This window comes from Pseudorca crassidens, chromosome 1 (genome assembly GCF_039906515.1).
Source record: "Pseudorca crassidens isolate mPseCra1 chromosome 1, mPseCra1.hap1, whole genome shotgun sequence".
In the NCBI taxonomy this organism is placed as follows: Eukaryota; Metazoa; Chordata; class Mammalia; order Artiodactyla; family Delphinidae; genus Pseudorca; species Pseudorca crassidens.
Genome location: NC_090296.1, coordinates 106195510 through 106220479, shown reverse-complemented (window position 1 = coordinate 106220479; position 24970 = coordinate 106195510). Strand labels below are relative to the sequence as shown.

The 24970-nt window shown below is 45.1% G+C and overlaps 1 protein-coding gene across 3 annotated transcripts in view; it reads right to left on the bottom strand.

The window, feature by feature from the left end:
- Window positions 1–24970, bottom strand: part of CGNL1 (cingulin like 1) — a 155807-nt gene that overhangs the window by 18620 nt on the left and 112217 nt on the right. For 2 of the 3 annotated variants that reach the window (XM_067748098.1, XM_067748108.1), the window contains 5 exons: window positions 13902–14108; window positions 12872–12976; window positions 7512–7664; window positions 5749–5919; window positions 2147–2308 (listed from right to left, as the gene is read on the bottom strand). In XM_067748098.1, coding sequence (XP_067604199.1) covers window positions 2147–2308; window positions 5749–5919; window positions 7512–7664; window positions 12872–12976; window positions 13902–14108 — 798 coding nt within the window. The remainder of the gene's footprint in view (window positions 1–2146; window positions 2309–5748; window positions 5920–7511; window positions 7665–12871; window positions 12977–13901; window positions 14109–24970) is intronic. The other variant, XM_067748116.1, reaches the window with a different exon arrangement.

Sequence of the window (24970 nt, the reverse complement as noted above, 5' to 3'; positions counted from 1 at the left end):
GCGCTGTGGAAGGACAACCCCAAGGGCAAATCAGAGCTGAACACCATGAATTAGAGTTTGGAGGAAAGATGTGTCTTTTTCTCATACTGTGCAAAGTACATCTTTTTAAAACTGGGTTTTATTGCTTTTATAATGTAAAATATAATTGTGCATCTAGAAAGTACATAAAAGGAGAAAACAATATTTACCCCAAACCCTAACAAGCACTGAGGATATTTTAGCATGTTTCCTTCAAGCCTTTTTTTTTCCCTTATGAATCAGTAATTTTACAAATATCTACCTAAGCTTAACAGGTATCTGTTAAAAAACAATGGAAACCAAGATATCGTCCAAGGCACACTCCTCTAAATACTCTAGACTCAGGACAATGTTCTTCCTCTCTCCTGCTCAGGGCTTCCAAGACCCTCCCAGGAACAGAGTCTAGAACAACCTTTTGCATCTGCCTTTTTCTGCTAGGGAACCTCATATACGTAGCGCCATGCACTCCCAAATCCCCATCAGAGTAACATAAAGACAGCCAGCCCATTCTGCTAAACCGAATATTCACAGAAGAGAAATTTCTATCTTCCTCAGCCTTCCTAATTTAACACCACTGAGTATTAAGAGAAAAGTACTTCAAAGTAGCTTTGTGTACCAAAGGGGGGGGAAAAAAAAAAGAGGCTCTGAACACAAACCACCCCACCTCGAACTGGGGGCCTGTGGGGTTTGTACATGTGTTTCTCCTGCCACCAGCCAACGTGTCATATGTCTGGATTAAGTCAGAGCCATGAGCCAGACACACTAAAAGCAATCAGCAGTACGAGTTTCTATGTGAGCCTGCAGCATCTGTACATAAATATTGTCTCTGCGATTGTCAAAGTTGGCTGACACGCCTCCGTATGCACCAAAAATAAAACAGAACTCGTGAATGACTAAATGTCTGTGAATGCCTTCCCTGCTGTGAGCGAAATCTACAGAGAACCCAGAAAGCTCTCTCCCAGGAGTCCAAAGTCCCCAAAACCAACTCAGAACGGCTGGGTCCTGCACCAAACCTCCTTGTTTGTTCAGTGGTTCCTGACCCCTCCCAGGCCAGTGTCACTCAGAATCACCAAAGAGCCACAAGTACCGCATTTACATACGACAGTCACCTGGGTTTCTGAGTTTACAGACAATCGCCTTTATTGAGAGAGCTCCTGAGTCTGAGAATTCATCTGTTAAGTGTTAGTAAAGGAACAAGCAAGATATGAGTCCCAACAAGACAGTCCTGCCAGCCGCCTCTTAGGGAGGAAGCACCCTCGGGTGTGCCGCACAGGGGCGGGGTCTTGAGAGCTGTTCATTTTATAATTAATGGAGAAATAGCTCTAATACAGCACAGGGGCAAATGAAGCTTAGCAATGCCATGGCTTCTACACCTTGAGTTAGTAAAAGGAAATGTTCTTTTTAGTCAGAATATTCTAGAAGGAGATGTTCTGGCAACCTAACGTGTGCCTAAAAGCACCTCTTCGCAGGGCTCTCTTCTTGCTTATAATCTGTACTGTACAGAACCCAGCAGGAGACTTCAGGGGGTCAGGCCAAGGGTCATTACGCCAAAGGTTCTCACGTCACTGCCTGACGAGGCTTTAGCTTGTGTTTAACCAGATTGTTTGGGTCCTAGAATAATCACTTCCTAGTTACCTGGGTTGACCTTAGCTTGACTTAAAATGACCTCCCCTAATGAGATTAGAACCAGGACATCAGCAAAACACAGGGCAATCTAGCGGTGGGGGGGGGGGGGGCCATGACACCCTAACCAGGTAATTCTAAGCCTCTAAAAGGGCCCATCTAATAAAATCTTTAATGGTGGAAACATCACTCCCTAGATATAAACTGCTACTAAGTCCCCTGGAGGTTTTAAAAGTTATTTCTATTGATTTGTGAAGTTGAATCAGGAATTCCACTGATTTTAAATTCCAGCTCTCTCTCCCTGGCCTTGAGCACTGTCTATTTCCATCATTCCTTCCAGCTCTGACGTCTTATGAGTCTACAAACTACTAGCTTCTTCCTCAAATCAAGAAATGACTTTACTGTCTTGCTGTTCAAGAGAAAAAAAGCCAAAGACTGCCCAAAGGTTGAGGCGTGAGCGGAAAGTCTGCTTCCCTCGAGTCCCACACCCGCGCCGCCCACAAACCTCCAACTGCTTGAGGAGTCGGCTTCGGTCATCCTTGAGGTGACTCTTGGCTTCCAGCTCGTACTCCAGGTCCTTAAGCGTCTGCTCCAGAAGCTGCCTTTTCGTGAGCGCTTCCTCCTGAGCTCTCTGGTAGTCCCGTAACTCTTCCTCCAACAGACGCGTCTGGAATGAAGAGGGGCTAGGGTGCTTATCCCGGCAAGTCAGGAGCACAGAGATCTCGTCAACGTGCAGGCTGACCCTGAAGAGGATTGGGCGGCCCCCACACTCCACTGGGGTTCAGAAGCCCGTGAGCAAGCGCCACCTTCGTCTGGGCCTCAGTTTCCTCTTCTGTAAAAAGAAGTCGCTTTTCCAGCTACAGAGAGCAACCCATTGGGTTATAAATTCAATTCAGTAGATACTGGCCAGCGTTAAATACAACAGAAAAAAGTATCAGAGTAGTACAAGCAAATATTGTTGTAGGTCATGGCTGAAGATACCCGAAAGCCCTTGAACTAAGTAAGAGCCTCCCAGAGTGTAATCTATCACCCACCCGTATAAGCCTCCTCTCAACAGAGGTTTAAAGCTGGGGGAAGATAAAAGCTAAAATCATGACCCCAAAGCAACCTGCAGGCACAAAATCTATTAATATAAACATGTAAATTAAGTGAAAACCACTACTCTCCAGAAGAATATGTTATGTTGTCAAATTTTACAGTGTTTTGTTCCTCCACAAGGTGGCACTGAACTAACAGTTTGAAGAAAGTGCAACCGACAGCTTTGATTCGCAAGGGGTTGTCTGTGTTTTCCACTCCTCTGGAATCTCCCCAAGGGAACTAGGCAACTCAGCACACAGAAGGTACTCCTTAAACATCTCTGTGGACTGATTCGGTGAAGCCTGAGGCTGTCTGCTTGGTTCTCAACTTCCTTCCCTCCTGGAGGTGGTATAGGGTAGCAGGTGAAAGCACAGTCATAGGAATTGAATACACCAAGGGTTAATTTCCTTCAGGGAGTATATGATAGCAAGTGGCAAACTTCATGAAAGAGTACCAGCCTTTGGGGGTGATCTTCATGGAAAAGTTGGGGAAGTCTCAAAGATACTCTTTTTGGGGACCCAATAGGTTAGGCTACTTTAGGAAGCCCAGAGGGAAGACTAGGAACTGTGTTCCTCTCCTGGAGGCTGATAGGAACACCTGAAATTTCTATGAAAACAGCAGTCTTAAAGAAGACATCTCCAGATAAAGACCCTAGTCTGGTTTTGGTGGTGACTGAGTGAAAGCACAAAGTGAAAACCATCCCATGGAAAAAGGATGACGAGACATTCTTTGGATACAGAGGTACTCCAGAGCGTGAAAAAAAATCTCTCCAAAAAAAAGTCTTTAAAAAAAAATTCTCTGTGCTTCAGTTTCCTGATTTGCAATATTGGGATAAATATAAAACCTACCTTACAAAGCTGTCGTGAGACTCAAATGAGGTAATACTCCCAAAAGAACATGGGTTATAGAGTCAGAAAGACTGACAGGTAATGGTACAGCTCACCCTTCCTTCCCCAATGCCCAGCACATTCCTACCTTCCGACGCCCAGTAGATCCCTCCTAACATCTATCGAGGGCTCTATCATACCAAGAGTATTCATTAAGGATCTGCACAAGAGAATAGTACAGCATCTGGAATCATGAGTTAGTAAATAACTTCTGAACCTACTAGTGCTACCTTTAAGTAGTTGAAGCTGCTCTTTGCTAAGTGGGATTTAGAAAATAAACTGAACAGTGAACCCTAAGTCTTAATTCTCTAACGATGACCTTCATCAGAACTTTTCTAGCTCTATGCCAAAGGCAGAATAGGTAAAATGCCTATTTCTCTCAAAGCAAAGGAGGCAGTACTACAGCACTTAGGGTGGATGGACCCTTGCAGCATTTTTATTTACTGAGAGCTTTAACTCAGCTCAACCAAAATGTGGTGGAGGGTGGTGAACAGAGTTGAGCTTGAGTTTCTCAAGGATCCCAAGTGACCCTGGCTTATTAATTCATTTTTGTTTTAAACGACTCCATGACTTCACCATCCTGACTTAGGGTGGTGTCTGACTGCAGTTTCCTTCTAGACTGATGAGGTGTCTGTTTCTGCCATGCAAATGGAAACAGTGCCTCACAGGGCTAGACCGCTGAGAAAAATCTAGGAAGTGCTGTCTCTGTTTTCATCATAAGGAATCCTTTTTGGAATTACTGCCCTTTTACAAACAATACTGGTCTCTATCTGGCCTTAACTAATCTCTCTGGATCTCAGTTTCCTTATCTAACTAGAGGGTCTCTAAGGTTCCTTCCTACCCGAAGATTCTAGCAGAGTAATAATTACACAAAAACCAAGGGAAAGCACTTTACAGGGGTCACCGTGACACTGATTTTCTGAAATCAAAACAGGATACCAGGTGTTCGTTTGCATTCTGGCAAGTATCAGAATCCTCCCACCCAATTGCTGTAGAAATGATTCTTCTTCAGGGCCAGAGAACTGTGCTGTCGATAGGCTAGTTTCAGTTCTTACTAGGAGTCCTGTATCCTAAGACCCTAAACCAGAGGGGACCTGTTACCAGGGTCCTTTCAGAAGTATTCTAGAAGCCTGTAATAAATATCCATTGTTCTTTCACACAGTTTCAGCGCTGACTCATGGGCGACCTTCCTTTGATCATCAAAGATAATAAAAGTTTGTTTTCTGAAGAAAAATGTGTTTTCCTGTGGAATCTTAGTGCTCTTGGCACTGCTTATGAAAAAAAAAAGCAAGCTTTAGAATTAAAAAAACAAAAAACTAATATCAGTGTCCAGGATATACAGACCCTCTGTCATATCGTCTCACATGTTACCTCATTTAATGACTAAATCATTATTATTTTGTATACTTTTAAAGAGGGAGAAACAGATGCTCAGAAAATTGGGGTAACTTGCTCAATGTCATGCAGCTGGCAAGAGACAGAGCAGAAATCAGCTTCCACTGTACTTGCATTTTACAGCCTTCAGCTTTCCATTAAAATAATCAAAAACATTCCCTTTATTACACCCAGCTCTTCAGAAGTCCAGACTGAAGGAAGCTAACATTTGGGTTACTCTGCCCTATTATTCTTAAATATAAAACCAAGAATATGTTTTAATAATTTCACTACTCACAAATTCCTGAAGATTTCTGTTTGTCCCCATTATTGTTGTTCTGAAACTCTTACCCACCACTCCCACGGCAATGAAAGTCTCTATGTGTACAATTTTAAACGAATGGCAACAAAAAGAAAAATTAGTTAGTATAATCCCTGTTCTAAGATTAAATGAAAACAATGATACATATAAATCACTTAGACACAGCTGGACACACTACTGGTGCTCCACCAACGGCAGCTAAGCTTTTTAGGCAGATCTTGGATTAATCACGAAAATGGTCCAACTAAAGCTGTGTCCACGTAACCTCAGAGGCCCTGGGTCCTCTGTGTCTTGGAATGCCATCTGCCCCAAAGTAACCATCCCGAGAAGCAAGCACACACGCTGTCTTAAGGATCTACCCCAAGCCTCTCCTAGAAGAGTTTCAAAGCAGTCTCGAAGGATATTCTGAACACGGGTAAACCGGGAACTGCTCTGGCCAGGCATTACCTCATCCTGCATTTTCACGGCAGTCAGACGGGACTTCTCTGCCTCTAGAGTTTTCTCCTTCAACTGCCTTTGCATTTCTGCAAGTTCCCTGCGATTTTTCTCCTTGTATTCATCCAGCTGGTTCTGGAGCTCCAGCGTTGATGCGCGGGACACCTCAACAATGTCAGCCATCTGCAAGAAGTGACATGGGTGAGAGCCCACCCTGTAATGCTCCATCTGGGGCCAGGGAGCTAGGTGTGCGTCCCAGCTCAACACGTCTCCTCTGCTTTCTTCTGGAGCACCCCACCCCAAAGACTGCAAAGCACCTGGTCGTGATCTGCCCAGGATTAGTCTCCTCTAACTTGGAAGCAGCATGGAGGTGTGAACAAGCACATCCTCTGGAGCTAGATCCACGGTCTTGGGTCACATCCTCGCTCTGCCACTTACCAGCTACATGGCTGGGGCATTACCTACTCTCTCTGGGCCTCTGCAGTGTACTCCTTAAAAATACTGAAACCATAATCTTTACCTTGCAGGGCTGTTGTCAAGATTAAAACGATACATAGAGACGGAATTCTAGTTAGATACAAAATAGCTGGTAGCAATCACACTGCTGGGCATATACCCTGAGAAAACCATAATTCAAAAAGAGTCACGTACCACGATGTTCACTGCAGCTCTATTTACAATAGCCAGCAGATGGAAGCAACCTAAGTGTCCATCATCAGATGAATGGATAAAGAAGATGTGGCACATATATACAATGGAATATTACTCAGCCATAAAAAGAAATGAAATTGAGTTATTTGTAGTGAGGCGGATGGACCTAGAGTCTGTCATACAGAGTGAAGTAAGTCAGAAAGAGAAAGACAAATACCGTATGCTAACGCATATATATGGAATTTAAGGGAAAAAAATGTCATGAAGAACCTAGCAGTAAGACAGGAATAAAGACACAGACCTACTAGAGAACGGACTTGAGGATATGGGGAGGGGCAAGGGTGAGCTGTGACAAAGTGACAGAAAGGCATGGACATATATACACTACCAAACGTAAGGTAGATAGCTAGTGGGAAGCAGCCGCATAGCACAGGGAGATCAGCTCAGTGCTCTGTGACCACCTAGAGGGGTGGGATAGGGAGGGTGGGAGGGAGGGAGATGCAAGACGGAAGAGATATGGGGACATATGTGTATGTATAACTGACTCACTTTGTTATAAAGCAGAAACTAACACGCCATTGTAGAGCAGTTATACTCCAATAAAGATGTAAAGAAAAAAGAAAAATAGCTGGTAAATGACTGGCACACAGTAGGTGTCAAAACAATGGCAGCTACTCAGGGTGGCTCCATCAGCTCTGTGCCTTTTCCCTTCTGGGTGTTTTAGGGCAGAGGAGCAGCAACTACTGGGCTTCAAAACTGCCTTTCATACTCCTGCACGAGAAAGAGACGTGCAAGTACACAGATGACGCACAAAGACAGAGGTTTTGATTCAGGTAACATCTGTGAAGTCTGCAGTGACGTGCCAGGCTTCTTCGGGCAGCTGTTGAGAGGAGCTGGGCCCAGGATCCAGAGGGCATTTCCTAAACCAGTTCCCCTGTGACTGGGATTATCAACAAGTCCGAAGAGCTGCTTCCCGGGAGCTGCAAATCCCTGACACATGTGTGCTGAGACACACTGCAGGTCTCCTCAGCTCTATCAGGCCCTTACGGGGGGGGGGGGGGGGGGGGGGGCTGGGTCACACGCCCTCTCCCTCCTCCTCTCCCTCCCCTCTTCCTACCCCTCACCTCCTTCTGCAGTTTCTCGATGGTCTTGTCAAGGTGCCATCGCTCGTTCTCCATTTCACCCTTCAGTCTCCTTAACTGCTCCTTCTGCTTCGTCTCGTCTTTTAGCTTCTCAGACAACTGCCTCTGCTCCTGGGTGGCCTGACTCAGATTTCTCTGCAGATGGCAGGGAAAGGACAGTGCTATCACCTACCTACCAGGTCAGCCACAGAAACAGGTGGCAGAGGGAGTTTCACAGCCACACCACAAAGCAATCAGACCTGCTACATCAGTGATAACAAAAAGGATCAAAATAAAGCCATCACAGAGACCCAAGGACATTGTCGGCTCTGCAATCCAGGGACCAAGACGCAAAGTTGATTTAACCAGAGACATACGCAGGAATGAAGGGCAGACGAAGGACGCATTACAGAAATACAGAAAACGGCCAAGGCTGCTGCAGGTGGTGATTCAGGATAGTGTCCAAAAACCTGACAGAACTCATGCTTGAAAACTGAGGTAAAGTTATACATTAGACAAACTTAAACCCATGTGGCAATTGACATCCTGTGATAGATAGCACTGCACCTAATGTTCGAGCATTTTCTCTGCTGTGCAGATGATTCTCACAATTAAAATAGCTAAAAATGAATCTGTAAGAAAAAAGAACATTATCCCATGGGCCAAGAGTCCACTTGGGTAGGGGGAGTTATAATCAACAGAATCCATGGGTTGGACTCACACATAGAAGGAAAGGAATTTGGCAATCCACAAGCTGATGAACCTGATGGACAGAAGGTATTAAACGGGAGAGACACTAGTCAGGAAAAGCACAAACGAGTGGTTATTTAGTGAATCAGCACCAAATACTAATACTTCTTAAAAAATGTACCATCTTGGGTGCGATGTTTCCCCTGGGTTCCTCTGAGGCTCTCATCTCACAACATTATACAGACTGATGTCCTTTACGTAAAAATCATGCAACTCTAAAAAGAAAATCCTAAAATATCTTTGGAAGATTATAGTGGCTTCTTTAAACAGCTGAGTGTTAAGGCCTTTGGCATAAGGATATCATGAAGGGGCACAGCTCAGAATGGGGGAGCATGACCCAAACAGGAGCTAGATCATAAGAAAAATGTTATCAGGCACTGAGGGCTGAATGTGGGTTAGTACAAGTACTGCTTAGGACCTACTCAGTCTTGTGTCCCTGCAGAGGCTGTATAAGGACAATGGTTGTATTTGTACAGTGCTTAACAGTTTACAAGCTGCTGTCACGTGCAGCAACTCAGGCGTTTTGAAAACACTCACAAAGCACTTCAGGCACTCCTGATTTGCAAAGCTTTGGAACAGCTCTGCTGGCCAGCCACATGGCCTGGGGCCAAAAAGCCACCTGTGGAGGGCTGCGCTCAAAGAAACAGCCAGCAGAGCCGGGCTGCTGAAGTTGATTGCTGCAGGGAACCAATGTCAACAAAAGCAGCTGGGGAAAGAGGGTGGTTAAAGAAAGGTAATCGGGAGTTCAGTGGGGGGCAATTAGCAGGAGTGAGTCTCACCATGGTCCAGCCGGACACACACCAGAGGGAGGGTCAACCCCTGGGACTTGTGTCTGTGGTTGATTTAGTGGTGTTGGGGGCAAAAAGCAGCACACAGGGTAAGGTAAGCAAGGTATGGTTGGTTCCTTCATGTGGGAGAAAGCTCTCAGGAACATGTATCTCAAAATGTCAATTCTTGAACAAAAACAAATACAGAAGGACATCAACACCTTCCCATAGAACCGCCAGGATCCAGCTCAACCCCTGCCCCTGCAGATCCCCCAGCCTCTCTTTTTCTTCCTTCTGGATCCCAATCCCAGGGGCCCCAGCCCAGCAGACAAGCCAGCCTCGGCTCCATTCAACCTCCACGTGGTGAGTGCACTTCTGTTTCACCCTTGGCTCGGGGAGGGCTCCCCTACCACCCCTCCACACTGGCTCTGCTCTCCTGTGTCACTGGAGACACCCCAGACTCCTCCACTCTGAGCCTGGGGCCTGGCCAACACCCCCTGTCCCAACGTACACATTTGCCTAGAATAGTAATTTCGCTAAATTATTTTTAAAACATTTCTTGCATGCTTGCCTCTACTGCAGGGTAGTAAGATCTGTAAAGGCAAGAAATAGATTTTCTATCTCAGTATGCCTCACAGTCCAGATTCACTCTTAGGCATATGATAAAAACTCAGTGGTTGAGAATTAACACCTATCCCCAAAAGTGATCTAAAGATTTCTTATACCAGAATCACCGGGCAAGGGTGGTGGACTGCTTACATAAAATGCAAAATCTAGCCTGTTCTAATGGAATCACAATTTTTCTTAGCGTGGAGCCCACACATTTGCATCTGAAAGTTCCTCAGATAATTCTAACATACTCTAAAGTTTAGAAATGCTATTTAAATAATGCTCTGCCTCTTCAGTGATTCAAGAAATATGTTCCAATATGTCCACGCTGAGAAAGTATGTCCCAAATTCACAGGAAAAGCAGCCAACTTGGCAACTTTGCATTTAGGAGTTAGGTGTGAAATGCTCTATAGCTACAGTGACCGTATTTCCAAGACCAGCCAGACAAGGCCATTGACTAACACTGGGACAAAAATCTGAGGAAAATGTATCAGGTCGGAAAGTCCAAAACACAAGGTTGGTGGACGTATAGTGAGTGCCCTTGAGCTTGGGGACCATTATCTCAGTGGGTGCAAAGCCTTTCACTATATGGTTGAGCAAGGTCCCGGTATTAACGATAACCAAGTGGCAGGTGAGCCAAAGTGCTGAAAGGAATGAGAGGTTTGATCAGAAGGAAGTCAGTCTCCTCAGAGCCCGTGCCACACAAGCATGGGGGCTTTCTTCTTCTCTCGCCTCAATACACAGGGTGGGAGGTGCAGGCATACAGAGGAATATATCATTATCCCTCCCTGAAGGAAAGAACTATGGCTTCCCCATCTGCAGAAGCCAGTTCTCAAGGGAATCAGAGATGTCTTTGCCATGAATGCAGTTCAAGTAGATCTACACAGCGGCGCACAATCCTCAACCAAGTGGTAGGGCTGAAGCAAACCAAGAACGGCATCCCCTTTAAGAACCTCTGTCTCTGTCTGAGTCATAATAAATCAGACCTAAGTTCACATGGTCTTCAGCCACTATGTAAAGAAATACATTTATCATCCACGAAGATGCAACAGATTGCTAAAGGCACAAAGATTTTGAAATGTAAAATGCTTATGTGAGGGGGAAAAAAACCCGGCTACTCTCTCCTCTTACTCTAAGGGTTAAGCTCCCTTCGGTTGCCAGCTTTGGGAGAAGCATGCAGAAAAAGTTATCGAACTAAAGGAATGACCGCCTGGTTCCCAAACTGAGAAAAAGCAAAGTATTTTTGAGTGATGGTGCACTTTTCACAGCACGACTTTTTTTGTTTTTTGTTTGAAGATTTTTTTTTGATGTGAACCATTTTTAAAGTCTTTATTGAATGTGTTGCAACACTGCTTCTGTTCTATGTTTTGGTTTTTTGACTGCAAGGCATGTGGGATCTTAGCTCCCCGAATGGGGATCAAACCCACACTCCCTGCATTGGAAGGCGAAGTCTTAACCACTGGACCGCCAGGGAAGTCCCTCATAGCACTGCTTTTGAGACCAGATAATTGAGATAATGATGGTGAGACTGTTGGAGCCTCTTAAAATTCTTGCTGGATTATGTTGCCAGTGGCTAGCACAGCCACGCACTGCACGAAGCACCCTCCCCATCTCAGCACCGCTGGGAAAACAGGCCTGAACAAAAAGTAACAGGTCAGGGATAATTTCCAAGGCAAGGATGGTGAGCCAGAGATGGGGGGTGGGTGGCGATTACATTAAGATCTTTAGACCTTGAGGCCATCATCTGTTGTCTCCGCTGAATTAGCTTTGAGTTGCAGATTCACAGCTGCTGAACCACTTCCTTCTGTGTGAAACTTTCTGGTTTGACCAAAAGATGATAAAGACAGAGCTTGTAATAGCTGCACCCAGTGCCTGGTGTGGACGTGACACAAAGGCGCACGCTTTTGCCCCCGAAGAGTACAAATGTTTTTCCTCTCTTTCTGTGCCCAACTAGCTCAGAGATTTAAACCCTGCACTTTGGCTGCTGCGCTGTAGCCATCACAAGCCTTAAACAGCAGCACAGTGAAACTGCCATCCACACAAAATCAACCAAACAAGAGTTAATAACAAAGACCTAGATTTAAAGAAAAAGAAAAAGAAATGCAAAGCAAGGACAGTCAGACACCAAAATGAGGAAAAGACAGGGCTTTACTGCATGCAAAAACAAGGTCTCTGTCCAAAGCAAGAGAGAAGGTGCAGATTCGGGGGTGAGAGCTCCTGAGTCGCGGCTGACCTGAGTGAACCCTAGTGCAAGCAGGTTCCCCTCCTCTAGCCCCAAGGAGTTGAAGCTGTATATGAAAGGAAAGCTGCAATTAGGCATTTTAAACTATGAATCCTGAGCTATCTCCTGACACTTTGCACGTGCCCCTCCCCGACCTATCCTTACAGACAAGCAAGTCCTAAGGGAAAACTTGAACAGCCTCCTCTACCTGCTCAGAAGCACCGGCTTTTACTTTTACCTCCTCGTAAGCTCGCCTGAGGGATGCTTGATGCTGCTGGTTCTTTAAAACCCCAGAGCAGGTAGAAGGAGGGACACACCTGGATCACACTGAGGTCACTGTGCAAAGTCTATTTAGAACCTCCGTGCAGACTTTTTTTTTTTTAAAGAATGTACTTCAGGCTTTCTAACCTTCAAATGGGAAAACCTAATTTTCCAGGAACCTGCCTATTTTGAATAGAGATAGCTATCTAGTTTCAAGGAAATGACTTTCTCCTGCTCTTTTTAATAGCCATCTTGGAGGACTGCACTCTGAGGAGCCTATTGGCCCAGAGGAGAAAGGAAATTGGCTTCTGCCGCAGAGCTGACGTTACACTGCCTTGGGGACCAATTCTGGCGGCCTTCCTCACACAATTCATGTTTTATCTTTGGAAAGCTGTCAGGCTCTTTAATGTCTAGAGCAGGATCTCTCAACCTTGGCACTACTGACATTTGGGTAACTCACTGCTGTGGGGACTCTCCTGTGCACTGTAGCAGGTTTAGCAGCATCCCTGGCCTCCACCCGCTAGACGCCAGTGGGAGCTCCCCAGTTGTGACAACCAACCACCTCTAGACATGGCCAAATGTCCCCCAGTTAAGAACCACTGGTCTAGATAGATAGTCTGAAGTCCAGGACGGTTATTATTATGAAAGGAGCTGCCTGGAAGGACAGGACCAGTGGCGATCTGCACATGTCCCTCCGAGTTTGCTTCTCGAACTTCCTCTGTGGGGGATTAAAGACAACAGCCCTCAGAGTTTACCTGAGCATCTTCCAGCTCACTCTCCAGGGCCCTTCTGGCTGACGCTGCTTCTTTTTCTTCTTTTCTTGCATGCACGAGGGCCTCCTCTAATTGCCGAGTTTCTCCCTACAAGGAAACACGGGGTCAGTGTACACTCAGATGTGTGCTATGCCTAGGAAGCTGACTTGGTGGCATGAAAGGCATGCAGGGGGCATCCACAGACACAGCCAGCAGAGGCTGCAGTCACAGTGCACCTGTCAAGGGCCCACGACAGGACACAACAGCCGTACAGATGTGTGTGCCTGTCTGCAGCTCCATACTTAACCAGAGGTGAACATCCCCATCAATCATCTGAGATGATTTTTGGGAAAATACAAATATCCACCCTTAGCACTGGAGCTTCAGAAACAACAGGTGTTGAATGGACTCAAGCACACAGTTTTAGAAAAGCCTTTCAGGTGATACTGATGGATGACCATCTGGGGAAGCTCTGTGAGAATACACCTCCCCTTTACATTTCTCCTGTCCCTTTTTATCGTCAGCTGCCATCTCTCACAGCCGTCAGTACGTGTCTCTTGCTAACAGCCTCCCACTTCTAGAGATCTGGTAAACCAGGTAATTGGTTTGTTAAGACTTGCGTGACTTCAGAAACCGTCAACCAACTGTTAAAAAAAGAATAAACAGTCACGAGTGAGAATGGGTCCAACGGTAGTGTCCAGATGGCCTTTTTGGGTGTCCGGAGGCCTCTGCTCAGTGTCAAGAGGTTGAGCACGTCTGATGTCTGGGCAAACGGGGACTCCCGTGCCTGTACCTGTGCCTCCCACCGTGACTCCGTCAGCCCCGTTCTAGAAGCCCATCCCCCATTAGTGCCATGCAGAGAGGAACAGAAGCGATGGGTTACAGAGAGGAGATGATCACACTTGCCCTGACCTTTCCTACTCCATTATGATAATAAATCCCTTTCTGCTTCTCCAGTCGCTGTGTTTTTCGTCACATAGGAAAGAAGGATCCGGCACTGCCAAGCCTGGGCTCGGGGTCCAGCGAGCCTCACCTGGTACTTCTTGAGCATTTCCTTCGCTTTGGCCTCGTCACCTTGCAGGTCAGCAACCTGCCTCTGAAGCCGAGCGACAGTGCGCTCCAGCTCATGGATGCTTTCCCGCAGCTTCTCGTTCTCTTCCTGCAGAGCCTTGGCACGCATCTCAGGCCCGACCTGGGTTTGCTCTGCGGTGCTGCTCCGACTGGCCAGGACCTCGATGTTCTGTTAAAGACACAGAACAGGTGAGCATGGGAACCAGGGCCAAGGCGCAGCTCCCAACTTCGTGGATGGCTGGCATTTATTAAAACCCACTACGTGCCGGGCATCGTGCTAAGGCAGGGATCAGCGCACGACAGCCTGTTACTAAAAATAAAGTGTTACTGGAACACCGCCACGCCCATTCGGGGGCACCCCGTCCACAGCCACTTTTGTGCTACAAAAGCTGTGTCAGGACTTGTGGCCAAAGCCTAAAACATTTGCTATCTGGCTCTTTACAGAAAAGTTTTGCCGACCCTTGCCTGTGTCAAGTCCTTGACATGAAATTTCAACATTTTAACAACTCTAGGAGGTGGATACTATCCTTATCACCATTTTAAAGACAAAGAAACTGGCGCTTGGGTAGACTGAAGAACTCGTCCAAGTTCAGGCAGGAGAAAATGCATTCGGGCAGATCGAATCCAGAACCTGTTCTTATAACCACTGATGAGTTCGCTTTCCTGACCCCTCACCATGTGCAGGGCCTCTTAGTAGAAGCTCTTGATGAAGGGCAATTTCTGCTTACAGGGTTTTTTTTTTTAATGTCTAACACAAAATGGAAATGAAAATTTGCTTAAATTATGGTACAGTTCCCGGTGCGAGCTCTAGGTACTACCATCTGAAAACGAGCATGTGCGGCACACAATCCGTAACAGAAAGGAATGGGAACAATTACAGGATGATTATTGTTAATTCCAGATGTCACGTAGGCGTTTTATTTTTGACTCAGCATATTAAACGTGATGGTAAGTGGCCTTGTCCAGAATTCCACCTCTCCCAGCAGACCTCTCATCTTCTATTTCTCCACTATGACAAAGATGTCAAAACCAGTAAACCCAGCACTCACAAAACAGTGCTGCAGATGCCTTCAAGGAAAGGAAGGCCCAGGGAAGGCAAGATCTGGCTTCGAAGGCTACGACACAGCCCACTTGGGAGAGCTATCTGCCGAAATCACTTGCTTGCATGGCCTTTCAGAAAGATCTTTAAATCTTGTAATAGTACAGGAAGCTGTGTTATCCTGAACTTAACCAATCTGAGAGTTTCAGAAACCAGAGCATCTTTTCACAACCCAAATGTTCCATTTAATTCTATCCATCTGGGAAAGCTCATCAGAGTCAAGCTACTGAGTCAGAACAAGGCTGGCGGGCATTGCTAGGAGAACACTATGGTGCCCAACAGCTGGGATTTCTCTAATATTGTTTGGACATATCATCTTCTACCGAAACCAGCAAGATGACTGAGGAGATATAAAGTGTGGTTGAAAACCTGAGGAGGGATCTCAAGAATCCAGTAACTGGTCAGACCAGGGAAAGCAAGAGAAAAGTCCAGATTGTCCGTTCCTGCCCTAACTTTCCCATTAAGAGATAAGAGACTACAAAGCTACAGTTATCAAGTGGTACTCAAATAAGGATACACACGTAGTTCAATGGCATAGAACTGGGCGTCTAAAAATAAATCCAATATTTACAGTCAATTAATTCTCAACAAGGGAGCCAAGATAATTCAAGGGGGAAAGGAACAGTCTTCAACAAAATGGTGCTGGGACTACTGGATATCCAAATGCAAAAGAATGAAATTAGAGCCTTTCTTTGTACCACACACAAAAATTAACTCAAAATGGATCATAGACCTAAATGTAAGATCTACAACTATAAATCTCTTCTAAAAGAAAACACTGGAGCAAATATCGTGAGCTTGAGTTACGCAAGCCTTCTTAGATACAATACCAAAAGCATAAGTGACAAAAGAAAAAATAGATAAATTAGACTTCATCAAAATCAAGAACTTCTGTGCTCCTGATACCAACAAGGTGAAAAGACAACCCAAAGAATGAGAGAAAATATTTACAAATCATATATCTCATAAAGGACCCATATCTAGAATATATAAAGAATTCTTCAACTCAATAATAAAAAGATAACCCAGTTTTTTTTAATGGGCAAAGGATCTGAATAGACATCTTTCAAGGAAGATACACAAAAGTCCAACAAGCACATGAGAAGATGCTCAACATCATTAGTTATTAGGGAAATGCAAATCAAAACCATAACAAGCCGCTTCACACCCACCAGGACGGCTATAATCAAAAAGACAGATAATAGTGTTGGGGAGGATGTAGAGAAATCAGAACCCTCACACACCGCTGGTGAGAATGCAAAATGGTGCAGCCACTTTGGAAAACATTTTGAACGTTCCTCAAAAGTTTAAACAGAGTTATCATAAGACCCAGGAATTCCACTCCTAAGTATGTACCTAAGAGAAATGAAAACATATGGCCACACAAAAACTTGTGCAAAAACTCCACAGCAGTATTATTCAAGGTAGCCAAAAAGTGGAAACAACCCAAATGCTCATCAACTGGTGAACGGGTAAACAAAACGTGGTCTGTCCATACAATGGACTATTATTTGGCCCTAAAAAGGAATGAAGTACTGATACATGCTACAACATGGATGAAGCTTGAAAACATTATGCTAAGTGATAGAAGTCATTCATTAAAGGCCACATATTGACATTTATATAAAATGTCTACAATAGGCAAATATATAGAGATGGAAAATAGATTCGTGGTTGCGTAGGGCTGAGGGGAATGAGAAGTTGGGAGATGACAGCTAAAGGGTTCAGGGTTTGGCATTAAAATATACACACTACTATATACAAAACAGATAACCAACGAGGACCTACTGTATAGCACAGGGAACTATACCCAATCTCTCTTAACAACCTATAATGGAAAAGAATCTGGAAAAGAATATAACAGAATCACTTTGCTGTATACCTGAAACTAACACAACATTGTAAATCAACTATTTCAACAAAAATTTTTTAAAAGTCATGATGTGATACATAAAAAGTTAAATAGTATGAAGAGTATGATCCTGTTTTATAAATAAACATTGATATATATATAATTATATACATAATTTGTAAAAAAAAAAACTACAGGGTTTCTTTTTGAGGTGATGAAAATGTTCTAAAATTAACTGTAGCGATGGTTGAAGAACTCTGTGAACATACTAAAAACCATTGGTTTTGCACTTTAAATAGTTGAATTGTATGTTAAGTATCTCAATACAGCTGATTTTTAAAAGAGGAACAAAGGAAACGCAGAGGCTGAGTCGGACGCAGGGGATGGAGGAGCTGAGGTCCACCGAGGTACTGATGAGAACAAGAGACTAAAGACATTTGCCTAAATCTTCTGGTAAAGCAAAGAACACTTCCACGTGCAGTCAGTGATCTTTCATTCACCCAGACATCTCAGGAAGAGCAAGGATACTGAAAACCAGATCTGGTTTAAGCTGGATGTGGGCCTACCTGGCACCCTGACATGCTAGATAAAGGACGCTGTGCTGTGTTTTGATGTTTAGAACTTGGTATTTTCTCTGTTTGCAAGTTGCAGGGCACATTCTGAGTCCATCTGTCTTAGGAGGATGGATCACGCAGGTTATCACTCAGCTGCCAGTGGCAGGGTCTGCTCCAATCCCAGCTCGCAATTTCACAGGCTGAGTGTGCCTCTATGGGAGCTCGTATGTGTTGAGACACTTAGTCCTGTTTTGACTATTTGTAAAACGATAATACGTTTTGCTCTATGTCTTCATAGTGTGGTAAACCACATTATGTTTACAAATAAATTTAACTTAAGCCTCCATCGGCAAACCTTTCCAGAGCGGCTCTCCTGTTCCCGTCACCACCACATCCCACGTCCCCAGTCTACTATGTCAGGCAAAGCCCATAGGATAACCTTGCGCTTCCTGAAACCGTACCTAATTCACTTGCAGCAGTGCTGGAACCTAAAAGAATAAAAATCACATCCCTTTGTTCAAGGCAAGTTCTTCTCCGTGACTTGCCAGCAAAGAAAACTGGTCTAGCGGGACTCCAAAACTCTTCCAGCTCTGAACTTTGAACTATGCACCACCTTTTCCAAATGCTTAAGTTTGTATCTCATGACTGTGGCAAAAGCAGGAGAACTCTAGGAGGACCAGAGCTGGTAAAGATCTACTCTGACAGGTCACTGGGGACAAACACCGCTGCCCTCACTTAATTAATTGCTGGTACTTCATTTCTGTGATGTTTTGATCTTAAGTGCTGTACGTCACAGCAAGACTAGGGAGGATGTTCCATCATAAATAAAAACCAAAGGGCACACAGTTTCTAACGATTCATTTAGCCAGATCATACCCCCTATGTAATATCTATTTGTAAAAAAGATCACATGGATGTGTCTTTTAATATCTTACCTATTATTCATTCATACAATCAGTCAGAAATAGTTAACAAAGATCAATTCCAAATTCGACTCCAAAAGGTCGGAAACACTACCCTAGGTCATCACCACAAAGGCAAAAGTAGCAGATGTGCTACATTCTCTTGTTTTTCAAGATTGGACCATCCCTTAAAATTGCCCTGAGATCATTTCTTCACCTGTATTTACTTGGTTACACAGGAAACCGGTAACACTGGCTGGCTGTGAAGAAGGGAATTGGGGCTATGGAAAGAAGCAGAGAGAGGTATTCCATTGCAAACCCTCTTGTGAGGATTTAAATGGTGAACTATGAAATTCAAGAAGTATTAAAAATGTTTAAATAAATATACATTTTTGTTGAAAAGACTGACTACCAAGGGCCACAGGCACTTGGAAGACAACCATCTCCCCTACCCAGTTCTCACCTCCTCCGGGCTCCAGAAACCCTTCCCCAGCATATTCACGGATACCTCTGGGCCATGAAAGATAGCAGAGCGGGAGCCGGGGAGCAGCTGTACAAACAGAGCAGAGCACCAACTCTCCCACGCTGGTTTACATAGTTAAGACATTCCTTTTCACCACATATAGCTGGGAGGGTGGAAAAGGCCCAGATGGCCTGGGACTTGCACTTACATGAGTGCTTCTCCAAATTTTCCACCCAAGCAACCTTAAAGGCAGAGAAGTCCAATGCGGGGTGGTTAGAGACACGCAAGTGACCTCAAAGAACTGCTTCCAAGGCTTGGGTTTCTCCATCAAAAATGCATGTACGCTTTGCAGTTGACACTTATAACTTTCATTCCACCCCATGTCTCTTTTTATATCCAGATACTGTCCTTGGTGTTCCAGGAAGATGGGCCATTTCTACCCCGTAGCTTTGGCAAGCACTCTCCTCCCCACACACCCAGCACATGTACACATTATCTCAGCCTGGACAAAAGACATAAATCACCTCAAGAATGGAATTCTCAGTTTTAATTCTAAAAATGTGCATCTAGGAGTGTAGAGGAAGGAGCAGAGGATGCTGCAGTTAATCCACCAGATTAGACTCAGATCCAGGCTGTGCCTCTTTCCGGGCCCTTTCACTGGGCCTGGCCTCATAGAGCCTTGGTTTGCTCATTTGTAAAAGAGGGGAGAAGTTACCTACCCACCCCATTGTAAATATCTAGTTAAACGAGGCCATGACTCTCGTGGCTGATATTGCTATTAATGACCAAGCCAAGGAAACCCAGGCGTAGTTCTCACAAGGTCAGGACTTTGCCCGACTTACCTACTACGGTTCTAAATCCTCAAACCTGGCTTTAGACTATAAGTTGCTCATTTTTACCAGCTCAATATCAAGCCTAGATTTCTCAAAGGAGAGAAACAAGATTTTTAACAGTCTTTCCAGGGCAACTGTTCTGTCCAAATTACATGACCCCTTATTTTAAGGGCAAGTCACGTTTCTTGGTTGGCTAATTCATTAAAAATTCAGCCTCATTTCCCAATCAAGGATGGTCTGGCAAACTGATGGCAACTAAGAAAATTCTTCCAAAACAGACAAACAGCATGTTTCAACGTGCTGAATTGCTAAATTTCCACTACTTCTGAAATAGTTGACTTTTAACCATATGCTCCAATTACTGATATAAAAGGGGGGTTGGAGGAGGAATACATAATTGTTATCACAAAAGAAAAAGCAAAACCCCAGTCTTTGCCTGGTACCACCATTCACTGCAAATAATGACTTGCTTACAAGCTGGCACGTTTTCATTCGTTAACGTCCACACTTAGAAATGTTCACACTGTCGCCTGGGGCCAGGGGAAACTTTTATCCATGATAAGCACAAAACTCCCCAACAGCGCCACAAATGGCCACGTCTAGGTTGTTTTTCCTCACCCAAAGGTACTGATGCACTTCCCCTGAGCACAGAGCACACACCTCGGACAGGCTCACTCCTGACGGATGAAAAGTAACCGCACAGGACGAGGCCCTCCTGGCTTGTCCTAATGCAGACCCAACACATAAGACATCAGGCTTTACTAATTAACAGGGCCTCTTTCCACAGCCAGTTTTTGTTTCTTTTCTGTCTCGCTTTTTTGCTGAGTGAGGGAAAACAGCTGAGGCGTGGAGGCCAGGAGGCCAGAGAATGGAATGCTGGCTCGTTGGTTCCATGTCACCAGCTACTCCCACCCTCCAGCGAGTGAGGCTGCAGGAGCTCAGCTGATGGGTGCCCGAAGGGTCCCCGACGCCAGGTCATCTGCTGGGAGGTCACCACCTTTCCACAGCATGGCTGCGGACATCACTTTCTTGCCCACAGTGAGGACCGGGGTCACAGATGATGAGTCCCTTTCTCACTCTGAATGTGTGGAGAACCAGGTCCCCTGTATTACGGTTTCAGCTTACCCCTTACTTGAGCAACAGTAAACTATGGAGGAAAAGAAATAGCATCTATTTTAGTCATAAACTGCTCTTTCCCTAGTTAACTAGGAATTTCACTGGCATGAGGCCTCTGAGCCAGGACTTCTTACATTTTAATGAGCACAGGATTCACCTGGGGATCTCTTAAATGCTCATTCTGACTCAGGAAGAACAAAGGCCGGGGCTCTGTATTTCTAACAAGCTCCCAGCTGGTGCGAGTGACGCCGGTCTGTGGGTCCCACTGTGAGGACTGAGGTCCAGACTGAGGAGAGGCTGCTCCGACCTCAGGGCCCTCCCGCAGACATTCATTCACAGCTCAGGTCCCCACTCTCCAAGTCCCTTATGCTTCTTGACATGACTCCAGTGCCTGGGATGGGGTGTCAGGCAGCTTGGGTGCCGCTGCAGGCTGTGCAGTCAGCTCACACTATGACCTATGCAAACCCGTGACCCCTCTGAACTCAATTCACATCCTTAAAGAAAGCATAATAGGTATTACTTGCTCTAAATGGGTCAGAAACCACCACCACCCCAAGAGAGATATGAGAGTTTCAAAAAGCTGAGATGCCTGCAATAATGTAAAGTAATGGGTTTCTCCTTCCTGTTTTTTGACCGCCTACTTACCATTTTTTGGTGAAAGTGGGGTTGAGCCATTGAAAAACATCATTTTAAAATCCCTACTCTAAGAGCTACATCAGAGTTTCCAAAAATTCTCTCACTGTATTTCCCAAATGCCAACACCATTTTTCCCCAACATATCTGTAGTTCAGAACTGAACTGGTCATGCAGTTGTCTCACTGATAAGCTGTTTGTTTGTGGCAACGGAGTAGTGTGTGAGGAAGATGGGAATAGATGTGGCAAAGGGAATAGTAAAGAAGGAGAGTCCACTCATTACCAAAACCCTAAATATTTTCGAGGAAGAGTTGATTCCAAAGCCAGAATAGTGGATGTATTCAATTTCCTTTTGTTAGAAGATGTGGATTCTGGACTAGACTACTCTGCTAATAAGTTACTATGTGACGACTTCAAGCAAGTCACTTAACTTCCAACTGTCCTCAGTCTCCTCCTCTGTAACATGGAATGGTCAGTCTAGCTAATTTCAATGTCCCTGCCAGCTCCGAAGTCTGGGATGTCTGGGATTGAGAATGAACTTGAAGAAACTGGGCAGTATTAGGCAACCATTAAACTAAGAATTCCAGAGGTTTTATACCTCTATAACATCATACTTAAATTTCATTTTCAAATGCGGTCAGCTAAACTCAGATGGTTTTTTACCAGTGTCCCTGCCATGGTATCTAGAGCGGAGGACCACATCTAAAGACCAACTTCCTGCCACGGAGCAGGGCTTTACTAGTTCGTTCTCTCTCCACAGTCACCAACTTGCCAGAACTCACCGAGTTGGAAAGTTGTCATGCTTTATAAAGATTTTGTTTACATCCTGTTTTTTTCATTGCCCTGGTGGTGATTTTCCGGCTTACAAAACCACCTAAAAGATACTCCCTTTTAATCATATTCAATTATCCAGTTTTTCCTATAGTAACTTGGTGATTATATATAGGCTAAAAATATCATTGGTTTCTTCACAATGTCCTTGTGAAGTAAGTCAAAACATTTCCCTTTAAATGGTTAAGAAACCAGCAAAGATTTACTCTCAGAGTGGCCTGTAATTCACACATAGGTTCAAGATAAAAACTGTGCTAATAAAATGCCTCACGCTTGCTCACAGAATCCATTTGACAAAGGTTATCATTTAAGCCACACAAAAAACCTATAGAGATACCCAACATGGGAATAAAAATACCCTCCACACAAATGGGTCAAGCCATTTCCCCAAGAGGCAACACGCTCAGTAATAGTTCAGGCCTTAACATACGGTGATTCCAGTGACGAAACACCTACGATAGGCAGAGCCACAGAGAAAGGAAGTAGACTCGTGGTTGCCAGGGGAATGGGAAAGGGGGGAGTTTGGCTGTAAGGGGCTTTGTTTGGGGGTGATGGACATGTTTTGGACTTGGATAGTGGTGGTGGTTGCCCAACCTTGAGAATATATAAACACCAGTGAACACCAGTGAATTGTACACTTTATAAAATGGTGGAAACAGTGAATTTTACATTCTGCGACTATTATCTCTAAAAACAAAACAAAACAAAACAAGCGTTCAGGCCTTGGACTTGGCCGACCTGAACTGGCCTTGCTTGTTTGCCTCTACGGCTTGGTTTTCCCCATTGTTCTAATAATGAATGGAGACGTTATGCTGAGCACGTAGCAATGTTTCAGGCACACCATAAGATGACGACAATGGATGACAGCTACATATAAGGTCGTGTAGCCCAAAGTCACAAACCAGGACTTGCACCCAGCTCTCCAACTCCTGTCTCTGATCTCTGCTACTTGCTACCACCTTCTTCTGAGTGAGGCAGCAACTTCAGGGGAGACTTCCCACAGTCAGCCAGAGAAGGGAAAAGGAAGCTGCACACTTGCCAGCTAGAGGCTTCAGCTATGTCCATACACTCACCCAGATTTAAACGGCGGGGGGGGGGGGGGGCATACACACTCTTGTACCATGAAAACAGCATTTCAAGAGCTGCTCTGAAACAGAGGCCTGGGTTACAGACTTTTACTTATGCTTCTGCCTTTACTTATTTTTTACTCCATTCCTTAAAAATCCTTACAAAAATTTCCCCAGTGTCCCTGGGTCTCATCTCAGTGTCCAGGAGATTAAAAAAGCCTCACATCACAGCTGTGAGATGCCATTTCCCTCACCATGAGGGCCCATAGTCTATGCTAATCTTGTGACCAGCATGTAAAAGTTTTGTTTATAGAACCCGAAATCCCCCCCACGGTGCAGTCAGCCCTTCAAGGAGCCGCCGGCTGGCAGAAAGGACACCACCCGGACAATGTCATGAGTCCAGAGCTCTGCGTCACCAGAAAAATACTGGGGGGAGGGGGCAGGAAAAAAGCAGGGGTCGGACACAGAACAAACAACTTCACAAACCGTTAAAATCAGCTTGCTGTCGGCACACACACGTCCAACAGGTTGAGCAGGATTTCTGAAGACAGAAGATAAACAAGCAGGTTCTCCACAGCACTGCCTACTGGGGAGCTGTGGGGATGCCTCCAAGATAAACCAAGGCTCAACCTGGAAGCCAACAGGCCTTAAGTGAGTCCACACGTCTCTGCTGTTTCCTTCTCAGAAATCTTATTTGCAAAGGCTGATCCTTCAACTTTCCCATTTTATTGCTACCATATTTCCATAAATGCTGAAACGATCAACACTAAGTGGCAGAAATCATTCCATTTAAAAAATTTAAAGAGGAATTCTCAGACCAAGAACTCTTAATCTCATGACCATTTCCACTAGCGCCCCTTTGCACCCCCAAATGAGACCAATTTCCATACAGAAAACTGTCAACTTTTCCCTTCATCCCCCTGCCTCCATGGCTGCAGGAACAATGATAACAGGGGCTGGAGAAAGAAAATCTGGACTGACCTCATGTTTGGGATGGAAGAGGCTGGACCAATACCCTCACCAAGCTTTTAAGGCTGGTTCCCACCATCTCCAGGGTTAAGACATACGACAAGGGTGACCTTTATTTATTTCCTCCTTCAAAGATGTAGGCTGTTCCCTGGGACAGAGTTGAGCAGACTGGTCTCTTGCAAAAGGCCATGAACGGTCTCCAGCCCCCTCCTTGCAGGCCAGTCTGCTGGGGTCAGCAGCTAGCTCTAACTGCCAGGCAAAGGGAACAGAGCCAGAAATAGTAATGTCCTAATCCAGGGATGGTCACCCGCACACTCTGAGGTCATGTCCAAGTCACAATTTCTCAGAATCACTGTTTGGTTTTTTAAAAACAGGGGTGGTAGGGCTTCCCTGGTGGTGCAGTGGTTGAGGGTCCGCCTGCCGATGCAGGGGACGCGGGTTCGTGCCCCGGTCCGGGAAGATCCCACGTGCCGCGGTGCGGCTGGGCCCGTGAGCCATGGCAGCTAAGCCTGCGCGTCCGGAGCCTGTGCTCCGCAACGGGAGAGGCCACAACAGTGAGAGGCCCGTGTACCGCAAAAAAAAAAAAAAAAAAAAAAAAAAGGGGTGGTGTTACGTCCATTCACTGCATGGGTCAAGAAAAATGAAGGATGATACTGCCAAGTGTCTAAACACTAGTCACTCTATAAACAGCAAACGGTGTCCAAGAAGGAAT